Genomic DNA, 22,958 nt, shown 5'->3' on the forward strand with positions numbered 1-22,958 from the left:
GACTTGTGCTCTGATAAACTTCAATCACTCTTTACTGCTGTACTGCAAGTTGGAGTGATATCACCCCCCTCCCTTTCCCCCCCCCAGCAGCCAAACAAAAGAACAATGGGAAAGTAACCAGATAGCAGCTCCCTAACACAAGATAACAGCTGCCTGGTAGATCTAAGAACAACACTCAATAGTAAAAACCCATGAGACACATTCAGTTACATTGAGAAGGAAGAACAGCAGCCTGCCAGAAAGCATTTCTCTCCTAAAGTGCAGGCACAAGTCACATGACCAGGGGCAGCTGGGAAATTGACAAAATGTTTAGCCCCATGTCAGATTTCAAAATTGAATATAAAAAAAAATCTGTTTGCTCTTTTGAGAAATGGATTTCAGTGCAGAATTATGCTGGAGCAGCACTATTAACTGATGTGTTTTGAAAAAAAAACATGTTTTCCAATGACAGGATCCCTTTAAGCAACTAAAAATGCCTTACCCTTTATACAAAACAGGGATTGTTTGTCCATATAACACAATCTATTTAAGCTGGCCAACTACATCAAAGTCAAAGAGGAGAACATGTCCCCCAGAAGAACACTAAGCACATTTCTAGATGCAAAATATATTAGAGACTCTAACATGACCTGTCCAATGATATATGGATATATACATGTAAAACAAGGCAGCGCATCCAACACTGAGTTTGTACAGGTGTAAAGGTTATTTACAAGGAACTAACACAGCAGGTTCCACGTACACAACCTTGGCTAGGTCAGGGAACTTGCCTCTTCAGCAATAAAATCAACCGGCACCATGTATTTGTCTGAAAGTAAAATTCCAACCCCCTATATATGCGCAGTAATGGAATTTCCCTAGGAAGTAACACCAGCACTGTACTGTTGGTAGTTAGCTTTTGCCAAACAGTCACCCAAGCCACTCATTCAGCATCCAGTTGGTAGTTAGCTTCTGCCAAACTGTCACCCGAGCCACTAAGTTTGCTCATAGTCTGTACAGAGAGATCCCATAAAACTATGGCAGCATAGGTATTCCCTGTACTAAGCACAATTCAGCAGGAACAGCCCCTAAGTTTGCTCATAGCCTGTACAGAGAGATCCCATAAAACTATGGCAGCATAGGTATTCCCTGTACTAAGCACAATTCAGCAGGAACAGCCCCTAAGTTTGCTCGTAGTCTGTACAGAGAGATCCCATAAAACTATGGCAGCATAGGTATTCCCTGTACTAAGCACAATTCAGCAGGAACAGTCCCCTAAGTTTGCTCATAGTCTGTACAGAGAGATCCCTTAAAACTATGGCAGCATAGGTATTCCCTGTACTAAGCACAATTCTGCAAGAACAGTCCCCCAAGTTTGCTCATCGCCTGTACCTGCCATTGGAATCCTCTCACTTTTATAACATTTTGAGCTCATATTATTTCTGAAAAACTGCAGATGATATTCTGAAAATTCAATAGCATTGACTTAATTCCCCAGAAACACTTAACTGTGGTCCATCTTCATGATCTTTACGAAACGTCAAGAGCAGAGCACTTATTGAAAGCCAATAAATATGATCATATTGGGAAAGCTTAACAACAGCATACATACAGTATCTGCACACAATCTGCAATAGTTTTTGTACGGTAAAAACATTATTTTAAAAAAAGTCAAAACTTACCACGATCGGTAGCCCGATATCTGGCCACAGCAGGTCTTCAGACGGCAGCTTAGGAGAATTCCATACCACTACTACTTTATTTAAGTAAGGTAGCCCATTCAACCTTTCCAACGAGTTCATCAACACTTCCTCTCGCTCGTACGTTAACATTACCACCGTGAATTGTTCTCGAGGCACATTCCCTCCAAGGGCCGCTTGAAACTCTTTTCCTGAGCCACCAGCTCCACCACCGATTGGCCGAAAACCAGTACCAGAACCAAGAAATTTCGCTTCGGAGGGTAAGAGAGGATCAAACGGCGTGTGTGGATATAGATGAAAAGGACCGGGGGCTGTATTCCAGTTACGGTAGATATCTGCTGCAGTTAGTGTGAAGTTTCTGAGATACTTAGGAGATGCATAAGGAGGTTCTGTTTCCACCGGCCCCAAATCTAAGTCTCCATTGTCTGCCATGTTGGGATCGGTGCCTGCAGCTTTGCCAGACCGATGAGGAATCTCTACTGCTGGTTCATCTTTAATGGGAGCAGCAGGGATTTGTAGTCTAGTCCTAATAGTCGCTAAAATAGTATTAAATACTGTATCGGATGTAGAAAAGTACGTCTCCCACAAGAAACGGCCTTGTCTCCTCAGTGACAGGAGGTCATTGTCAGATATGCTTCTCAAGAGGAAATGGACTTCGGTTACACGTGGTTTTGGTAGTATTAACACTGCCTCGTTCCACCGAATAGTATCGTGATACGGTAGTTGAACCTGTTCTCCGAGGATAACGGGAATAGCTCCTACCTCCAGAGCTTCAAAAAGCCTCATGGCACTGCCAGCAGATATAATTAGCTGTGAATCTCCCGGCGTAATAATCAGTGCAAATGTAGATTGCTTCAGTAGCTCTAACCTGTCATCCCTCTCCCCACACAAAGCCCACTCAGTGGGCAGACTTGGCTTCGCCTGATTTTTACAAGTGAACTCAACCATGACAAAATCCAACTTACTGTCCTGGACAGCCTTGAGGGTAGCAATGATACGGTCATCATAGTCTGCTGGTGCATTACCTTCAATTTCTTCCTCAAATGACCTGGCCTCTTGCAAACTAGAATGCAGCGACTCAATCTTTTCTCCCTGAAAGCTGAATAGGTACTTCCGTTTCACCGGCACCTGAGGTGGGATCTCCAAGAAGTTCGGTTCAGACATCGCATGGACTAATGGTGACACCACGATGTCAAACCCAGGCCTGTACTGTGAGTCATAAAACGTTGATTGAGCAATCATGGCACGCCCCGTGCTGACATTATAAAGATAGTTCTGTGTTTCGGATTTTCTGGACAAGTTTATAATGAGATGGTTGTGGCCATCGGTCCTCCAATATGGCAAAGAGTGCAACTGTTCCTCCAGTTCAGTAGGTTTTGGCATCACTGGCTCCTGCATTTCCCCCATTAAGACTACATATATACAAGCATTATTTGCATTTTCAGTCACATAGACATTATTTCGGACACTCGCCTCCAAGGCTTGCCTGATTAAAGGATCTATAAGGTTCCCAAAAGGATATTTATCACTGTTGTAGACAAACACAGGGAACCCAGAAGTAAGCGGGCACCGTGAGTAGTCGAAACAATTGTGTAGCCCGCAGTTCCTTTTGGACTTTGGCAATGGTATGTTAATATCATCTTTCTCTGGCAACAGCCGGATTGGCAACGAAAGTTTTGGCTGATTTTGTGCCATCAGTTCCTTATATGAATGTTCCGTTTGACTGATGACATTTTTAAGCTGCAGAAGGTCCTGCTTAGCATTCTCGATGCTTTTCTTACACGCCTCAATTTTAACGTTCAATTTAGCAATTTCACTATTAAGCTCCTGACGCTTGGCTTCGAGCTGGAGGAGCTCTTCACTTACCGATTCTCTGATTCGACACAAATCCTGGACGTGCTTCACTTCACAAAGTTCATTCCCCGTTCGTGGGCCGAAGATTCTCCTGTCTGGATCGTTTGCATCATCGATGGTGGTGAGGTAATAGTGGGCGATCAAGGGGAAGAAAACGAGGATGATGAACAATGTGAAGCTGAGCCAAGAGAGCCGGATTCGACTGGACCAACGAAGCATCCACGGCTGACCTCCGTTCCCCAGTCCCCCATTTCGCAGCATGGTATACCCACTCATGAGTCTAAAAGTGATGCCAGCCAATCACGTTGGATCAGTAGCCATGCCCATAAAATTTCGTAGCAGCAATCTTCTTGAAAGAATCACTTTATTTGTATCAGAAAGAGATAATAAAATGGAAATTTCATTTTCTTTTCGAAAGAAGCAGACCCGTAGCGAAAGCTGTCCTCCAAAGAACCAAAAAGGAACCCTGGCCTCCAGTCCTCATCCAACGCAGTTTTATCCAACATTTATTATACGTGTTGAAGAGTTATGCTGAAAGAGTGCAAGGGAGCCAACCTGGAACTGGGGAACTTTCTTCACCGAGCTTGACATTATCAAGTCTGTGTATGTCAGTTAATAATGTAATTAATATCCATGATGACAAGTAAAACGGAAAGAGGTAAAATAGACTCCTACATATGTCAGCCTTACTTGACCCTTCAGCTTTCAGACCTACGGAAAAAAACAAAAATAGCAAGAGGATATTAAAGCAGCCAGACATCTAACATTATTCAGACTCTTGCCTAGGGTACAAAGAGCCAAAATGTAACACAAATAACCAAATTGTAACACAAATAACAGTATAACCCTGGAATATCAGACTCACAGCTGTTTGGTTGCAAAGAACTGAAGCCCTGAAGCAGATATGTCAGACTTGCGTGCCTAAAGTCACTTGGAATGTCAACCCGGGAGCCCAACATAGCAGCTAAAGATACACGCGGTTAAAATGAACTTGACACATTCCACAGTCTAATGCTTTTTAAAGCAGAATTAAACTATTAAAAATGCTAGAAATACTGAATGTACTGTATTAGCCCTATATCTGTCATGACCCAGGCCTTCAAAGTTGTCCACAGCAGCTCGCCATCTTAGATTTTGTAAAGCCATCTTTAATTAAGTGGAACTGCACATGCTCAGTGTGCTCTAAGCTACTATTGAGAATCTAAGCTTAGAGGTTGTTGGTAGCCATGGACAGGCATAGAAGCTACTGGGGTCAAGTTCAGAGGCACAAATCTTTAATTCTAGCCTTGGACTTGTACAGACACCCAAGTGCGCCATTACTTCTCCTTTAAAGGGGTTGTTCATCTTTAAATTATCCTTTAGTATCATGTAGAGAGTGATATCCTAAGACAATTTGCAATTGGTTTTCATTTTTTATCATTTTTAGATTTTGAATATTTTGGTTATTATTCAGCAGCTCCAGTTTGCAATTTCATCCATTTGGTTGCTAGGGTGCAAACTACCCTAGTAACCATGAATTGATTTGAATAAGAGACTGGAATATGCCTGAATAGAAAGAGGAGTAATAAAAAGTAGCAATAACAATACATTTGCAGCCTTACAGAGCATTTGATTTTTAGGTGGGGTCAGTGACCCCTATATGAAAGTTGGAAAGGGTCAGAAGAAGAAAAATCATTTGCTCCCCAAGACCCCACTGTAGAATGTTATTCCTGGTAACCAATCATAGTGTAATCCCCAGGAGCGCAGTCCATAGTTTACATTTTGATATTTTTAAAACAGATTACAATTCTATATACAGTATTTAAATTCAATGCTATGTTCATATAAACCATTTGTAATGAAGTACATGGTTATATTACCCTGTAATTCTATTATGCTGAGGTTTTCTGATCAGTATTGACAGTGTAGAAAAGGATTTAACGTAATATCACTGTGTGTAGGAGAGCTCGGTACAATGCGTCTGTTCCCTGACATTTACAGTACGGCATTTGCAAAGGCTAAGTTCAACTACATTCGAGTACACAAGAAATAAATGTGAATTAAAGGCATTTTTTTCCCCACGTGGAGGAGTGGGTATCCAGCCAAACTGAAAAGTGATGGAATACATCTAATATCTCTATAGTGTTTCTAAACAGAGTCTATCGTTATTTTACTTTAGAGCTCGGGCCTAAACACAATGGGATGTATTTATCAACACTGGGCCAAATTGCCCATGAGCAGTAACCCATAGCAGCCAATCAGTGCTTGACTTTTCTTCCTGCCTTTTTATCTCTTTTTGTACTTGATGGATTTTTGCCCCTGATGAAGACCTCTCCTGTGGTTGAAAACGCGTAGGGCCAACTACTGGGCTATTTGCCGATATGGGAGTGTTTTTGATGAAATACATTTTTGACTTTTATAATGGAGTGTGCAACCCTTATGTTTTGTTTTTTGGATTTATGTATAAGGAGGCTTCATTTGGGCGGTCTCCAAGGGATTAGCATGGATTTTACTCAGCATTTAATTTGGGTGTGCACCCTCCAAAATATAGTCTTGACTTTTCTTCAGGCAGCTGCAGGCAGAACAATGAATGCAAGAATTTAATTGGGGCAAATGCCCAGTGTTAATGACAGCCAATGAATAAGTCCACTTCTGCAACTGTCCCGTCCCCCAACACCAGGTCATTAGCCTCAAAGTTTTAGAGACACTGGCTTAGAATGGGCATACACAAGCCTATTTAAAGGAACAGTAACACTAAAAAAAGTAAAGTGTTTTAAAGAGATATATATATATATATATATATATATATATATATATATATACATACATACATACTGTTGCCCTGCACTGGTAAAACTGGTGTGTTTGCTTCAGAAACACTACTATAGTTCATATAAACAAGCTGCTTTATAGCAATGGCGGAAATTGAAAAAAGGCTATATGGCACAGGTTAAATAGTGGATAACAGATAACACCATTATAATCTACAGAGTTTATCAGTCATCTCCTGTGTAACCCGAGTGTATCTTCCTTTGAATGGCTGCCCCCATTGTTACACAGCAGTTTATTGAAATAAACTATAGTTTTTATACCAGTTTTACCAGTGCAGGGCAACACTGCATTATATTTTTATAAAAACAATTAAATTTTTTGATGTTACTGTTCCTTTAAGCTAATTGGGTACCTTGCACCTGGAGGTAGAGTCCTGCTATTTTTTGGGACCCGTACCCGCAATCCGGACTTGCATTCTTACCCGCTTGGAACCGCTACCCGACCCACTGACCATCAAGAATCAGGAAGTGCTGTCATTGTAAACCGGAAGTGACATCATCGGAAGTAGACATGATCAGAAAAAAAGGACTAAATATCGCTATTGAGAAGACCCGCGGCCCGACCCGCAGAACCGCCGACCCGCGTCTTTACCGGCACCCAGAACTTCTCCCCTCAACCCGCAAGGTACCGCAGGTTTTTGTGGGTAACCCGAGGGTACCCACGGGTACCCGACCCACTGCAGGTACCCGATCCACTGCAGTTTATCAGCCTGTGTATAGGCCCACCCCGGAGGTCAACCCAAATGATCTGGGCAAATATTCAGTTGGGCGAGGACTGCACCAATACTCCAATGTGGTCCCCCACCCACAAGCATAGCCACCTGTTATGGCCAAATGATTGGATCAGCCCAATTTGGCTAGGAGTGTTGGTAGAGATATTGGGGAAAGACCTTGGATATTTATATGTGTGTGGCCAGTTTTAGACTTTGCCTTGAACCTAAGGAACACATACGTGAAGCGACTCTGTAAAGAGCCCGTTAGATAGGGTTCCTCAGTTCCCTGCACTAAATGTTAGGAATTGGGAATCCCAGCAGTTCAATATGTTCCCTATTTATCAAAAATCCCCTGACAAATTTACAAAGATTCCTGCGTCAATTCGTCAGTGTTTCCGCACCGCAATCGTACACAAGCTGATACATTTGAAAGACTTGGTGAAGTACAGGTATGGAATACATTATCCGGAAAGCCGTTATCCGGAAAGCTCCGAATTAGGGAAATGCCAACTCCAATAGACTCCATTTTGTTCAAATAATTAAACATTTTCTCTGTAATAATAAAACAGTCGCTTGTACTTGATTCCAATTAAGATATAATTAATCCTTATTGGAAGCAAAACCAGCCTACTGGCTTTTTTTAGGGGGTTATTTATCAACGGTCGAATTTTAGAGTTTTAAAACCTCACAACTCGAATGGAAAAAACTCAGCGACTTTGGGGTTAACAACCCAAATGAATTGAGTTTTCCCAAGGGGAAAAAACTCTAACCGCTCAAACTGATTGAGTTTTCTAGCGAAACCTACAGAAAAAAAAACTTCAAATGGTTCAAGGACCTCTGCCATTGACTTCTACATGACCCCACCAGGTTTTGGATGCTGGTTTTCTTAAGATTCAAGCTATTTCCAGAGTCGTGGTATAAAAAAAATCTCGAGAAATTTGAGTTTTTGAAAAAACAAAAACTCAAGATTTTAACCTAAAAAAAAACCTTTAACTGAAAAATCACCTTGAAAACTCGAATTTGGTGGAAAACACGAGTCAACCCTTAATCAATCTGCCCCTTAGTATTTACATGATTTTCTGGTAGACTTAATGTATGAAGATCCATTATCTGGAAAACCCCATTTCCCAAGCATTCTGGATAACGGGTTCCATACCTGTATTATTAATGCTCCGTTAGATTTACCAAACAATAAATCAGCCCCTAAAGATTCATTCTGCTCGGTGAAGTCTGCTGCCTTTTTCTTTTGTATATTTTGTATGATTTTCCCCTGATGAAGACCTTAACGGTCGAAACGCGTAGGGCCTATGGTTTGGGGCCATTTTTGTGATTATTTTCTTTTGATGGAATAAAATGAATTTATTTTAATTGAGTGTGCAGACTTCACTTTTTTGGAATGTTCCACTAACCTTGGTGACTCTCCTGGGGAGTAATGTAAGTATTGCACCCTATCTCTGCTCGTTCCGCTAGGTGAACAGGCAGCTGCCATCAACAAACCACCCCACACACATATAAAGAAAGAGCAAAAGATTGGAGTAAAACATCTGAAACTAAGCAACGGAAATTTGCATAGATTTATAAAAGGAAATTTCTTTCCTTACTTGCCTTTTAAGTGTCGCTCCGGAAGATGAAAGCACGTATGGTATAAATGTCAGCTGTGCAGACGGATTGAGTAATTATATTGTAAATACGGTTTTAAAGGCATTATGGCCAAAGTCTCGGCAGGGGAGCTGACTCCGCCGTTGGCTTTCCATTAGCCGCCCAATAGGGAAGCGGATACTTAATGCCAGTTGCTTAGTATAAATATACTGATGCCCAGCAGGTACCCCACTATATCTGTGCATGGTGCATCCTTATGATATGCCAGACATATTTTAGTGCGTCTCTAGCAACAGTCAATTATCTACTGCAGCTCTAGGGGTCAAAGATGTCTGGAACGGTGTTAACCATCAACTGGATCCTTGCTGCAGCAAAAGTCTATAAAATGGGTATTGGCCTGTGTATAGCTCCAACACAATGGCCTACCCAACCAACGTCTGCCTCACTATTGGCAATATACCTATCTCACAGGTTGGACTAGATCAGGCCATTGGGGAGGTCTTTTACCGATGGGTCAACCTAGGCCCCATTATGATCAGATAGTTGGCCCATCGTCAACTCAACAACTAAGCAGATCTTCCAGTGAAGGACTAGCTCTAGTCTACTTGCTTCAACCTTTTCTGTTGAGTACTGCCTCCTTCAAAAGTTGAATTTTTTATTGCCGCTGCTGAATAACCCACCAACTAAGCTGCATCACTACTAGGGGTCATCAGGAAGTGACTATTCAGGTATGTGATAGTGCTGAGAGTTGTGGAGCATTAACAACCCTTAAGGTTCTATACATATGCTAATGACGTATCCTCTCCACCCAGTAAGCCAAAACAGACGGGGGGGGTTACATATGGTACATTCCTATAGTTTCAGTTGTTTGCACCCAGCACATGAATGATTGGAAAAGCAGGAAGTGATGATCAGTGGTGGCTCCTCTTCACTTCCTTCTGCTTTACCAACATGTACGGGCCAACTTGGTGCACTTCGGATTCTATTTTCTAACATGCTCGATTCTGGAATAAACCAATATCCATTGCACATGAATATCAGTTTGGCTCAGCAGGGTGCCATAAAAGTTTAATCAATGTAACTGGTAGATGTTTGGCCATTGATGAACTGACATGGGTTATTAAAGGGATACTGTCATGGGAAAAACATTTTTTTAAAAATGAATCAGTTAATAGTGCTGCTTCAGCAGAATTCTGCACTGAAATCCATTTCTCAAAAGAGCAAACAGATTTGTTTATATTCAATTTTGAAATCTGACATGGGGCTAGACATATTGTCAATTTCCCAGCTGCCCCAAGTCATGTGACTTGTGCTCTGATAAACTTCAATCACTCTTTACTGCTCTACAGCAAGTAGAGTGATATCACCGCCTCCCTTTTCCCCCCAGCAGCCAAACAAAAGTACAATGGGAAGGTTACCAGAAAGCAGCTCCCTAACACAAGATAACAGCTGCCTGGTAGATCTAAGAACAGCACTCAATAGTAAAAACCCATGTCCCACTGAGACACATTCAGTTACATTGAGAAGGAAAAACAGCAGCCTGCCAGAAAGCATTTCTCTCCTAAAGTGCAGGTCACATGACTTGGGGCAGCTGGGAAATTGACAAAATGTCTAGCCCCATGTCATATTTTAAAATTGAAAATAAAAAAATGTTTTTTTTGTTTGCTCTTTTGAGAAATGGATTTCAGTGCAGAATTCTGCTGGAGCAGCACTATTAACTGATTCATTTTGAAAAAAATTTTTTTTCCCATGACAGTATCCCTTTAAAGGAAAGGTAAAACTAAATAAACCCTTTAAAATAATGCTGATCCGCTGTCAAAAACAGCTTTCTAGGGGTGGTTCACCTTCAAACAACCAGTTGTTTTCAGATAGATCACTTGAAAAAATGACTTTCTCCAATGACTTTATGTGACTGTTTTTCTATTATTGAAGTGTAAAGAGTAATTTTTCACTTTCTGAAGCAGCCCTGGGATGGGGGGGGGGGGGGTCGCTGACCCTGTAAACTGTTCTAAATTGATACATTTAGTTGATCCATTTTTTATCTTTGTCCCTGCTGAGCAGAATCCCTCGGTTTCATTACAGGCAGCTGTTAGAATTGATACAATAGTTGCTGATACTCCAGAGATGCTGCTGAGAAATTAGAATCTGCACCTGAATTACTGAGCTGTCAGACTCAAACCCCAAAGACAGGAACATTCAAATTTAACCTTAGATTTTGGAAAAACAGTAAAAAAATCCTGGATTCGTGCATCCCTAAAAAAATACAAAGTAATTGGAAAAAGTTGTTATTTCTGGTGATCTATCTGAAAACAACTATTTGTTTGAAGGTGAACAGCCCCTTTAATTTGTCGATTAATTTTTTTACAACAGGAATCACACCGTATTTGGTATCCCAAGTTCATATAAACAAAGATCAGGATCATCGACCAACACCATCTCACTGGCCAGAGCCTTTGCTTTATTATTTTAATGCACGGAGAGAAAGGCAGAGCAGTAAGAGAGGGATAATTGTCCCTGAGAATAACAATCATTACATGTAGAAATAAAAGGTGCATAAAGCGTAGGAAGAGGAACGTGTGCCAAACAAACAGGCCTAAAGCTGACACAAAGCACTGCGTATCTTGACAGCGCTATATAAATAAATGATGATGACACACACGAGATCTGGCAATTTGCTGCTCCCTAAGGAGACGAGTGGGACATCCGCAGTTGGCTGCCCTTGGGATAAGTAACGACGTACACAAAAATGTCATTGGTCTCAAACACACGATCAGTCCTTAAAGGGATACTGTCATGAGGAAAAAAAAATTTTTCAAAATGAATCAGTTAATAGTGCTGCTCCAGCAGAATTCTGCACTGAAATCCATTTCTCAAAAGAACAAACAGATTTTTTTATATTCAATTTTGAAATCTGACATGGGGCTAGACATTTTGTCAATTTCCCAGCTGCCCCTGGTCATGTGACCTGTGCCTGGACTTTAGGAGAGAAATTCTTTCTGGCAGGCTGCTGTTTTTTGCAGTACAGCAGTAAAGAGTGATTGAAGTTTATCAGAGCACAAGTCACATGACTTGGGGCAGCTGGGAAATTGACAATATGTCAATATTGTCAGCACTATTAACTGATTCATTTTGAAATTTTTTTCCCCATGACAGTATCCCTTTAATGTATTATATGACCATGATCTCCTACAATGTACATTTTCCCATTAAACCAATCAGTCAGTCAGACTCACAAACACTCTTTTTGTGTGTGCGGCGCTTTTTTATATAAATAACTAGGGATGCACTGAATCCTTCTGCCCGGCTGAATCGATGCAAATTAGGATTCGGTTCTGTACTCGCGGGTTGGCCGAATCCAATGAAGTGGATTCGGTGCATCCCTATAAATAACCCCATACACAACATGTAACAGAGGGGCCTAGTCAAAGGGCAAGTCAAATGCAAAATAAAAAATTGCCAAATAAAAGAAAACATAATTCTAAGCAGCCTTCCCATATACATGTATTAAACATTTCCAGTGCTTTTAAAGTTATCTACTGAAAGCAGCATTTGCCCAACTCCTTTTGTTACTTTTTAAACAATGTTGCAAAAGTCTTAGTTCCCCAGCAGCAAAGACAGGTCTGTTAATCAGCTGCCTCGTCTTACACCGTATCAGTAGTCTGAAGCACCAGTGCAGAGACTAGAAATATACAGACACACACTTATTTCAATAGCAATATATATACAAATAACTTATTAGAGCCATAGAAGATGTGTAAAGGTGGCCATAGACGTAGAGATCCGTTAGTTTGGAGATGTCGCCAAATGAGTCGATCTCTCCCCAATATACCCATATTGGGGTGGGCAATATCAGGCTGATCCAATTGGTTCATAATGCCTTCAATACGGGTGGTCGGATCGCGGGACTGCATAAACGCACAAAGGGATTTTTTAACATACCTGATCGAGATCTGGCCGACTTTCAGCCAGATATCGATCGAGGAAACCCGTCGGATGGCCCCACACACGGGTCAATAACCTGACGACTCGGTCTGTCGGCAGCTTTTATCGGCCCGTGTATTGATTATTTTTTTATAGTTATTTGCCTTTTTCTTCTGACTCTTTGCAGCTTTCAAATGGGAGTCGCTGACCCCTTATAAAAACAAATGCTCTGTAAGGCTACAAATCTATTGTTATTGCTGCTTTTTATTACTCGCCTTTCTATCCAGGCCTCTCCTATTCATATTCCAGTCTCTTATTCAAATCAATGCATGGTTGCTAGGGGAATTTGGACCCTAGCAACCAGACTGCTGAAATTACAAACTGGAGAGCTGCTGAATAAAAAGATAAATAACTCAAAAACCACAGATAATAAAAAATGAAAACCAATTGCAAATTGTCTCAGAATATCCCTCTCTACATCATACTAACAGTTAATTTAAAGGTGAACAACCCCTTTAATGAATGTATATTGCAAAGCTGCTTAGAATTCTGTTTTCTTTTATAAGGCAAATTTTTATTTTGGGGGTTGACACCCTTTAAACCAAAATTGATGTTTAAAGTTCAATGTTCCTGTCTAGTGTATTAGTCTGGGCAGCTCAGTAATTCAGGTGCAGATTCTGTTACAATTTTGCTCCATTTAGTTGATCCATTTCTCAGCAGCATCTCTGGAGTATCAGTAACTATTGTATCAATTCTAACAGCTGCCTGTAATGAAACCCAGAGATTCCGATCAGCAGGGACAAACATAAGAAATGTATCAACTAAATATATCAATTTAAAATAGTTTCCTATCAGTAGTATATATATATATATATATATATATATATATATATATATATATATATATATATATATAGTATTGTACACAACTCAGTCACTGCTTCCTTGAGCTGCATATGGATTTGCTCCTATCAACATAATATTAAAGGGGATGTTCACCTTAGAATTAACTGGGGCCAGTGACCTAAATAAGAAACAAATACAGGTATGGGACCATTTATCCAGAATGCTTATGACCTGGGGGTTTCTATAATTTGCACCTCCATACCTTAAGGGGCAGATTTATCAAGGGTTGATTGAAAATTCGAATTAGGGATTTTTTAAAGATTCAAAAAATAGATTTTTATCATGCACCGGCCCTTTAAGAATTTGACTATTTACCACCTAAAACCTGCCGAATTGCTATTTAAGTCAATGGGAGGCGTCCAGGGATAAATTAAAATTTTTTTCAGAGGAAAAAAAACAAACTGAGTTTTTAAAATTCTAATCAAATTCAATTCGAGTTTTCCAGTTGACCATATTCACCAGAGTTTTCAAAATTAGATTTTTATAATACATTTTTTTTAAAAATTTGAAATTCGACCATTGATAAATGTGCCTCTAAGTCTACTAAATAATCATTTAAACGTGAATTAGACCCAGTTTTGCCGCAAACAAGGTACGGTTTTATTATTACAGAGAAAAAGGAAATCATTTCAAAACATTACAATTATTGGATTAAAATAGAGTTGATGGGAGACGGCCTTTGTGTAATTTGGAGCTTTCTGGATAATGGATCCCATACCTGTAATTTAAAGTCCATATAAAATAAAGAGTGAAAAACATTTTAAAAGCTGCTGAGAATAAGTCCATCTAAAAGATAACAACCATCTTGTGAGACTGGCAGTTGCACTTCCTTCCGATATGACAGTTTCTTCTATTTCCCTGATATTACGGGCGGTTACAGATCATGATGTCACAGCGCTGGCTGATAAGCAAACTGCAGGCAGCATGGCACTATTTCACGATAAGTCCGTGCTGATATCCCATCATTAATCAGCGGAGATCTTACAGTTTGGGGAACTTGCCATAGCAACAGAGGTGTTCATCTTTAATATATATATATATATATATATATATATATATATATATATATATATATATATATATATATATATATATATATATATATATATATATATATATATATATATATATATATATATATATATATATATATATATATATATATATATAGTGAATAAAGTTCCCCCTCTTGTAAAATATAAGGATATTATACGTTACCGAGGAGTTTCATGACCATATAAAAACACGAGGGTGAATATATATATATATATATATATATATATATATATATATATATATATATATATATATATTTTTTAGTGTTTCCCTCTGAATTTAAATTGCCAGTGGTTACTGCATTATAGTAGGGTATAGAATGGCTAATTCTAAGCAACTTTTCAATTGGCCTACATTTTTTCTTTTTTTTTTTATTGCTTTTGAATTATTTGCCTTCTTCTGACCTTTCCATCTTTCAAATGGGGGTCAATGACCCCATCTAAAAAAAAACAAATGCTCAGGAAGGCTACAAATGAATTGCTATTGCTACTTATTTATACTTTCCTCATCTTTCTATCCAGTTGATTTCCATATTTCACTTTGTTTTTCAAATAAATGTATGGTTACTAGCAACCTGATTCTTAAAACTGCAAGCTGGAGCGATGCTGAATAAAAAGCTAAATAACTCATAAATAATAAAAAATGGAAACCAATTGCAAATAGTCTCAGAATATCACTTTCTACATCATACTTAAAAGTTAATTTAAAGGTGAACAACCCCTTTAACGCCAGTGAGAAATGACAGTTCACAATATATACCAATTCACAACAGTAAGGAGAATGTCTTCTTGTACATTCATAGTCAAAGCCAATAAATTGACTGTAATATTACTGTAATTTACATTTCTCAAAATCGCTAAGCCAGAAAAAAGGGCTATATACTTGCTGAATTGTGCTTAGTACAGGGGAATACCTATGCTGCCATAGTTTTATGGGATCTCTCTGTACAGACTATGAGCAAACTTAGGGGACTGTTCCTGCTGAATTGTGCTTAGTACAGGGAATACCTATGCTGCCATAGTTTTATGGGATCTCTCTGTACAGACTATGAGCAAACTTAGGGGACTGTTCCTGCTGAATTGTGCTTAGTACAGGGAATACCTATGCTGCCATAGTTTTATGGGATCTCTCTGTACAGACTATGAGCAAACTTAGGGGACTGTTCCTGCTGAATTGTGCTTAGTACAGGGGAATACCTATGCTGCCATAGTTTTATGGGATCTCTCTATACAGACTATGAGCAAACTTAGGGGACTGTTCCTGCTGAATTGTGCTTAGTACAGGGAATACCTATGCTGCCATAGTTTTATGGGATCTCTCTGTACAGACTATGAGCAAACTTAGGGACTGTTCCTGCTGAATTGTGCTTAGTACAGGGGAATACCTATGCTGCCATAGTTTTATGGGATCTCTCTGTACAGACTATGAGCAAACTTAGGGGACTGTTCCTGCTGAATTGTGCTTAGTACAGAGGAATACCTATGCTGCCATAGTTTTATGGGATCTCTCTGTACAGACTATGAGCAAACTTAGGGGCTGTTCCTGCTGAATTGTGCTTAGTACAGGGAATACCTATGCTGCCATAGTTTTATGGGATCTCTGTGTACAGACTATGAGCAAACTTAGGGACTGTTCCTGCTGAATTGTGCTTAGTACAGGGAATACCTATGCTGCCATAGTTTTATGGGATCTCTCTGTACAGACTATGAGAAAACTAAGGTGGCTGTTTCTGCTGAATTGTGCTTCTTACAGGGCTGCCGTAAGTTTATATCTTTCTGTACAAACTATGAGCAAACTCCCTGTAAAAGAACTATAATACAACATTAGGAGCTACAGGAGGAGATACGGGAGGACATGGAGGGGGGTATCAGCCAAAGAGAAGTTAAGTCTTATGGAAGCCAAGTGTTGGTGCTTGCCGTTATCCTCTCAGGGAGAATAGCTGTTTTCAATCCATGGTTCTCCAATGAGTGCAGTAGCTTAGGGCAATCTAATTGTTTGCTTTTATTATTCTTACTGCAGCTGCTGAATATTGCTGCTCACTGGCTGGTTGCTATGATTTGATGCCTAGGTGCAAATTTGTCAGTAAATGACCCTAAATGATTCTTATGGCTGGATATTATATTGGTATTGCTTGAATACAGCTTAAACCCTTTCCTATAAAGCTGTATTGCTGAAATTCAAATGTTTGGCTCCTAGGGACTGTCAGTCTAGCAACCGGATAACAGTTTAAATGCCAAACCGGTCACCTTCTCAACATAAAAGTTGAATAAAAATAAATGCAAATTGGAAAGTGCTTTTTCCATCATATCTGTCCAGCTAAATTACCCGTGGGCTGGGTGGGGGCCTTTAAGAGATTTTTATGGACTGCAGCATGCCTACACAGCTCGTTTTACAATAATCCAAACATGTGAAAACATGAAATCTCTTGTCAAACAAAATGTCTTACTTCCCCTTTAATTTCATCTACAGCGGTGAACCCAGCTAGAGGCCCATAAACATTAATCAAGCACACAGCACAGTGCTCAGGCTGTCCAATGATCTGGAGATTTAGACACTGGGAGATCTGCCCAAGAATCCCCAGCTTAATGCTAGTGTTTCCCATCTCCGTGCCGCCCCCTGTAGCTGCCAATTCCTGGGGCCTCAGTTTAACGACTGCAGTAATATCCGCCTGTAACATAAGTCACTGATGGTATATAAATATCACTCCCTGGACTATTTGTCATGGAATTTCCCACTTTACCACTGTGATACCTGCAGGCACTCCCTTAAAGGGGAAGTAAAGTCTAAAATAGAATAAGGCTAGAAATGCTGTATTTTGTATACTAAACATAAACATGAACTTACTACACCACAAGCCTAATAAAACAAACGATTTATGCTTTTGAAGTTGGCCACAGGGGGTCACCATCTTGTAACTGTTATACATCTTTGCAAGACCAAGACTGTGCACATGCTCAGTGTGGTCTGGGCTGCTTAGGGATCAAAACAGCACAAGTCAAATAATATCTGCCAGAAGCCGATACAGCAAGACTGATTAATAATCAGAATATACAGACTGCACTGGGTCCTGTGTTGTCATGTAATCTAATGTGGATTTTATAGTTTTTGTATTGTTTAATACAAACTTTCTCCAACTCTGCAGAACCAGTGGCTGCAGCAAAATAATCCTCCAAATAGAATCCCAGTTTATCTGTTTAAATATCTGTCCCTGCAGCTGGAGTTTGAAACAGTAAAGGGGATGTAAAGGCAAAAATAAAATCCAATACAAATCTCTACACAGTCACCGACTGCTCTACAGGGAAACAAACAAAGCTGCTTGAGTTCTGCATGGCTGGGAAGTAAGGCGGGGGCTCCCCCTGCTGTTCATAAGTATGATTGTTTCCCTGCAGAGCAGTTAGGGACCATCTGACAATTCCTATCCACAGCAGTAAACGAAGAGAGAAATTCACTGCATACAGTCAGGTTTCTTATAAAAACGGTACACGTTTTTTTAATTAGAATATATTAGATATAGGTTTCTTTTTCATTAAAGAAAGTAAAAATAGGATTTTATTTTTTTACCTTTACATGCCCTTTAAAGGGGTGGTTCACCTTTACGTTAACTTTAAGTATGTTATAAAATGGCTAATTCTAAGCCACGTTTTCATTACTTCATTATTTATTTTGTATAGTTTTTTTCATCATTTGCCATTTTCTTCTGATTTGCAAACGGGGGTCACTGACCCCATCTAAAAATCAAAGCCCCTGTAAGGCTACACATTTATTGTTATTGCTAATTTTGATTACTCATCTTTCTATTCAGGCCTATCCTATTCATATTCCAGTCTCTTATTCAAATAAATGTATGGTTGCTAGGTTAATATGGAGCATAGCAACCAGATGGCTGAAATTACAAACTGGAGAGCTGCTGAATAAAAAGCTAAATAACAGAAAACCACAAATAATAAAAAATTAGCAATATCCTAATGTAATAAAACTGTCAGTGCTGGTACAGAACCATTACACTGTTACAATGAGGCAGTTCTACTGGATCCACACTAGAGTCCTGCACGGGTCCATTTTTGGGAACTCGCACCCGACCCGTACCCGCAACCCAGACCTGCATTCTTACCCGATTGTACCCGATTGGACCAGCTACCGGACCCGACCCGCAAGTACCTTATGCGCAACCCGGACCCGCTGGCCATCAAGAATCAGGAAGTGCGGTCATTGTAAACCGGAAGTGACATCATCGGAAGTAGGCGTGATCAGAAAAAAAGAGTAAAAAAGGAAGTGCTGTCATTGTAAACCTGAAATTACATCATCGGAAGTAGGCGTGATCAGAAAAAAAGAAGTAAAAATCGCTATTGAGAAGACACGCGGCCCGACCAGCGATCCCGCAGAACCACCGACCCGCGTCTATACCGGCACCCGGAACTTCTACCCGCAACTTGCAGGGTACCGCAGATTTTTACAGGTAATCCACTGGTACCCAACCCGCTGCAGGACTCTAATCTGTTCTATGAATCAATCACCAGGCTATCCAACACAAATGGTGACAATCATATCAGTATTTGACTATTATAACTGTAATAACATTGTTACTGTAACAGCCAGTCTTGTTGCACAGTAATGTTACAGTATCAGTAATGACACGTAACCACTACAAGTTTAAGTTCTTTTGTCTCAATATAGCAACTAATATCCTGCTGTCTATGGACTGGGGGTGACTGCATCATCATTCTGCATATAACTACACTTCTGCCAGTTCTAGTACTTAAAGGGGTGGTTCACCTCTAAGTTAACTTTTAGTATGTTGTAGAATGCAACTTTTCAATTAGTCATCATTATTTATTTTTTATAGTTTTTAAATGATTGACTTTTTCCAGCTTTCAAATGGGGGTCACTGACTCCATGTAAAAAGCAAATCTGCAAGGCCACAATTGTATCGTTATTGCTACTTTTTATTACTCATCTTTCTATTCAGGTCTCTCATATTCCAGTCATTTATTCAAATACATGCATGGTTGCTGCGGTAATTCAGACCCTAGCAACTAGATTGCTGAAACTACAAACTGGAGAGCAGCTGAATAAGAAGATAAATAAAAAAAAACACAAATAATAAAAAATGAATTACAAGAAGAGTCAATTTCACTGTACCTGTACAATACAGACATTGCCAAAAAATACATATTATACAGAAATTTGGTTGGGGGCTGTAACATCAGTCTGAACTACAACACTGTAACTCCCAGTCATACTCTACTGTAATGTTACACTGAGGAGTAGTACATAACCATTACATTGTCCGTTCTAATGTATTTGTACAACAGCTCATATCTGAATCTACTACTACAACTACTAAATCTGCCAGTGCCTGAACAACTGTTCATATCCCAGGGTCACTTGCCCAGGACTACCTACATTACTGTAACAGTCAGTGCTCTCCTACTAGAATACTACAGTTTAACTGGGTCATAACTAGATAACTGGCTGCACAACAGTTAATACCCTGCTGTCTCTAGACTAGGAGTAAAGGTGGCCATACACGGGCCGATAAAAGCTGCAGACAGACAGTGTCGGCAGCTTATTGGCCCGTGTATGTGGCCCCCCGAAGGGCTTCACCGATCGAGATCTGGCCCGAAAGTCGCCAGATCTCGGACGAAAAATCCCGTCGGATCGCGGCCGCATATATTCGTTGATGCAGTCCCGCGATCCGACCACCCATTACTATTCATTAGGATCCGATCGTTGGGCCCTAGGGCCCACGATTGGATCAGCCCGATATTGCCCAGCTCAAGGTGGGCATATCGGGGAGAGATCCGCTCGTTTGGCGAAATCGCCAAACGAGTGGATCTCTCAGTGTATGGGCACCTTTAGTGTAGCATCAGTCTGCAGATAACTAAACCACTCTATGATCCCCACATACCCTACACTAAGACCAGTCTCTGCTGAATTATTACAGTAAGTATTGGCATATAATACACAAAAGCCATGAATATCCTGTAAATTATATCCTTATAAACGGTGAGTTCTGATGTCATCAGTTATAAACGGTGAGTTCTGATGTCATTTCAGTCACATGACTCATTGAAATTTGTGTATTATAATAAATAAAGTACCCCCAGTTGTAAAATATGAGGATATTAGAAGTTACCTCGGAGTTCCATGACCTGTATAAAAACACTCGGCCTTCGGCCTCGTACTTTTATATGGTCATGAAACTCCGAGGTAACTTATAATATCCTTATATTTTACAAGAGGGGGTACTTTATTCACTATATAATCATTACACAGGCCCAAAGAGAGACAGTTTTACTATAACTATAAACTATATATAACAGCTTGCTGTGAAAAGAACTGCAGTACAGGCAGTCTCCTGTATATTAGAGGCAGTGACAGTATAGTCAGTACAGTGCTACAGTTACAAACAGTGTTACTTTATCAGTAGAAGAGAAGTAATGTCAGTATCTAGTACACTATATGTAAGGGGTGAGTAGAAGAGAAGTAATGTCAGTATTCAGTACACTATATGTAAGGGGTGAGTAGAAGAGAAGTAATGTCAGTATCCAGTACACTATATGGAAGGGGTGAGTAGAAGAGAAGTAATATCAGTATCTAGTACATTATATGGAAGGGGTGAGTAGAAGAGAAGTAATATCAGTATTCAGTACACTATATGGAAGGGGTGAGTAGAAGAGAAGTAATATCAGTATTCAGTACACTATATGGAAGGGGTGAGTAGAAGAGAAGTAATATCAGTATTCAGTACACTATATGGAAGGGATGAGTAGAAGAGAAGTAATATCAGTATCTAGTACACTATATGGAAGGGGTGAGTAGAAGAGAAGTAATATCAGTATTCAGTACACTATATGGAAGGGGTGAGTAGAAGAGAAGTAATATCAGTATTCAGTACACTATATGGAAGGGGTGAGTAGAAGAGAAGTAATATCAGTATTCAGTACATTATATGGAAGGGGTGAGTAGAAGAGAAGTAATGTCAGTATCCAGTACACTATATGGAAGGGGTGAGTAGAAGAGAAGTAATGTCAGTATCCAGTACACTATATGGAAGGGGTGAGTAGAAGAGAAGTAATATCAGTATTCAGTACATTATATGGAAGGGGTGAGTAGAAGAGAAGTAATGTCAGTATTCAGTACATTATATGGAAGGGGTGAGTAGAAGAGAAGTAATGTGAGTATTCAGTACATTATATGGAAGGGGTGAGTAGAAGAGAAGTAATATCAGTATTCAGTACATTATATGGAAGGGGTGAGTAGAAGAGAAGTAATATCAGTATTCAGTACATTATATGGAAGGGGTGAGTAGAAGAGAAGTAATGTCAGTATCCAGTACATTATATGGAAGGGGTGAGTAGAAGAGAAGTAATGTCAGTATTCAGTACATTATATGGAAGGGGTGAGTAGAAGAGAAGTAATATCAGTATCTAGTACATTATATGGAAGGGGTGAGTAGAAGAGAAGTAATGTCAGTATCCAGTACATTATATGGAAGGGGTGAGTAGAAGAGAAGTAATGTGAGTATTCAGTACATTATATGGAAGGGGTGAGTAGAAGAGAAGTAATATCAGTATCCAGTACATTATATGGAAGGGGTGAGTAGAAGAGAAGTAATGTCAGTATTCAGTACACTATATGGAAGGGGTGAGTAGAAGAGAAGTAATGTCAGTATCTAGTACATTATATGGAAGGGGTGAGTAGAAGAGAAGTAATATCAGTATTCAGTATAGGGTGGGTGAGGGGAGAGGAGTATTATTTATATATATATATATATATATATATATAGTCCCAGTGAGTAGAGAGTCACAAGCAGCAGTGAGGGCAGAACTGTAACATTTCACTGATTCCCAGACCCACTCCCCGCACTGTATGACACTGACCTACAACTGTCCCTCCCACCATCTCTCTCTCTTTCCCTCCAGACCCGCAGCCTCGTGAGTTCTACCCCGGTCACCGATCAGCGCTCGTTAGTCATTGTCTCTAGTCCCAGTCAGAGGGTGTCTCAGCCCTGCTCCTGTCACTCACACACCCCATCTACTGTTCCTCCTCCTCAGCACCTCATATGTTCCCTGCCACTGCCTGGCCGTCCCTTTCCCACTTACCGATCCCGCTCTCCGCTGCGACTCTCCCTCACCGCCTTTCACCCGAGACCACTGCCTGCGCGAGATTCCACCGCGCTCCCAAACCTCGCGAGACTCTTGCGCCTTCCCTCCTGCCTTCGCACCGCCCACTCCCGCGCCCCAGACAGAGGCGAGAACGAGCACGCGGGAAGCGGAGCGAAGAGAGACGTCAGTTCCATACAGACGCATACGCCGTTACTCTGGAGACTGTGTACCTGTGTTTCACAGCAGCCGTCTTTGGGGTAGAGCTTGTGTATTAGATGGGAATGTGTGGCTCAATTATCTGCTATACAGATA

At 40.2% G+C, this 22,958-nt stretch overlaps 1 protein-coding gene across 1 annotated transcript in view; it reads right to left on the bottom strand.

The window, feature by feature from the left end:
• extl3.L (exostosin like glycosyltransferase 3 L homeolog) overlaps positions 1-22,705 on the bottom strand; it is a 51,218-nt gene extending 28,513 nt beyond the window's left edge. Inside the window, 2 exon segments of the mRNA NM_001094249.1 lie at positions 1,662-4,244; positions 22,644-22,705. Of these exon segments, the coding sequence (NP_001087718.1) occupies positions 1,662-3,809 (2,148 nt within the window). The 5' untranslated portion in view covers positions 3,810-4,244; positions 22,644-22,705.
• Positions 22,706-22,958: the final 253 nt, after the last annotated feature.

The sequence above is a fragment of the Xenopus laevis genome, chromosome 5L, assembly GCF_017654675.1.
Source record: "Xenopus laevis strain J_2021 chromosome 5L, Xenopus_laevis_v10.1, whole genome shotgun sequence".
Taxonomy (NCBI): Eukaryota; Metazoa; Chordata; class Amphibia; order Anura; family Pipidae; genus Xenopus; species Xenopus laevis.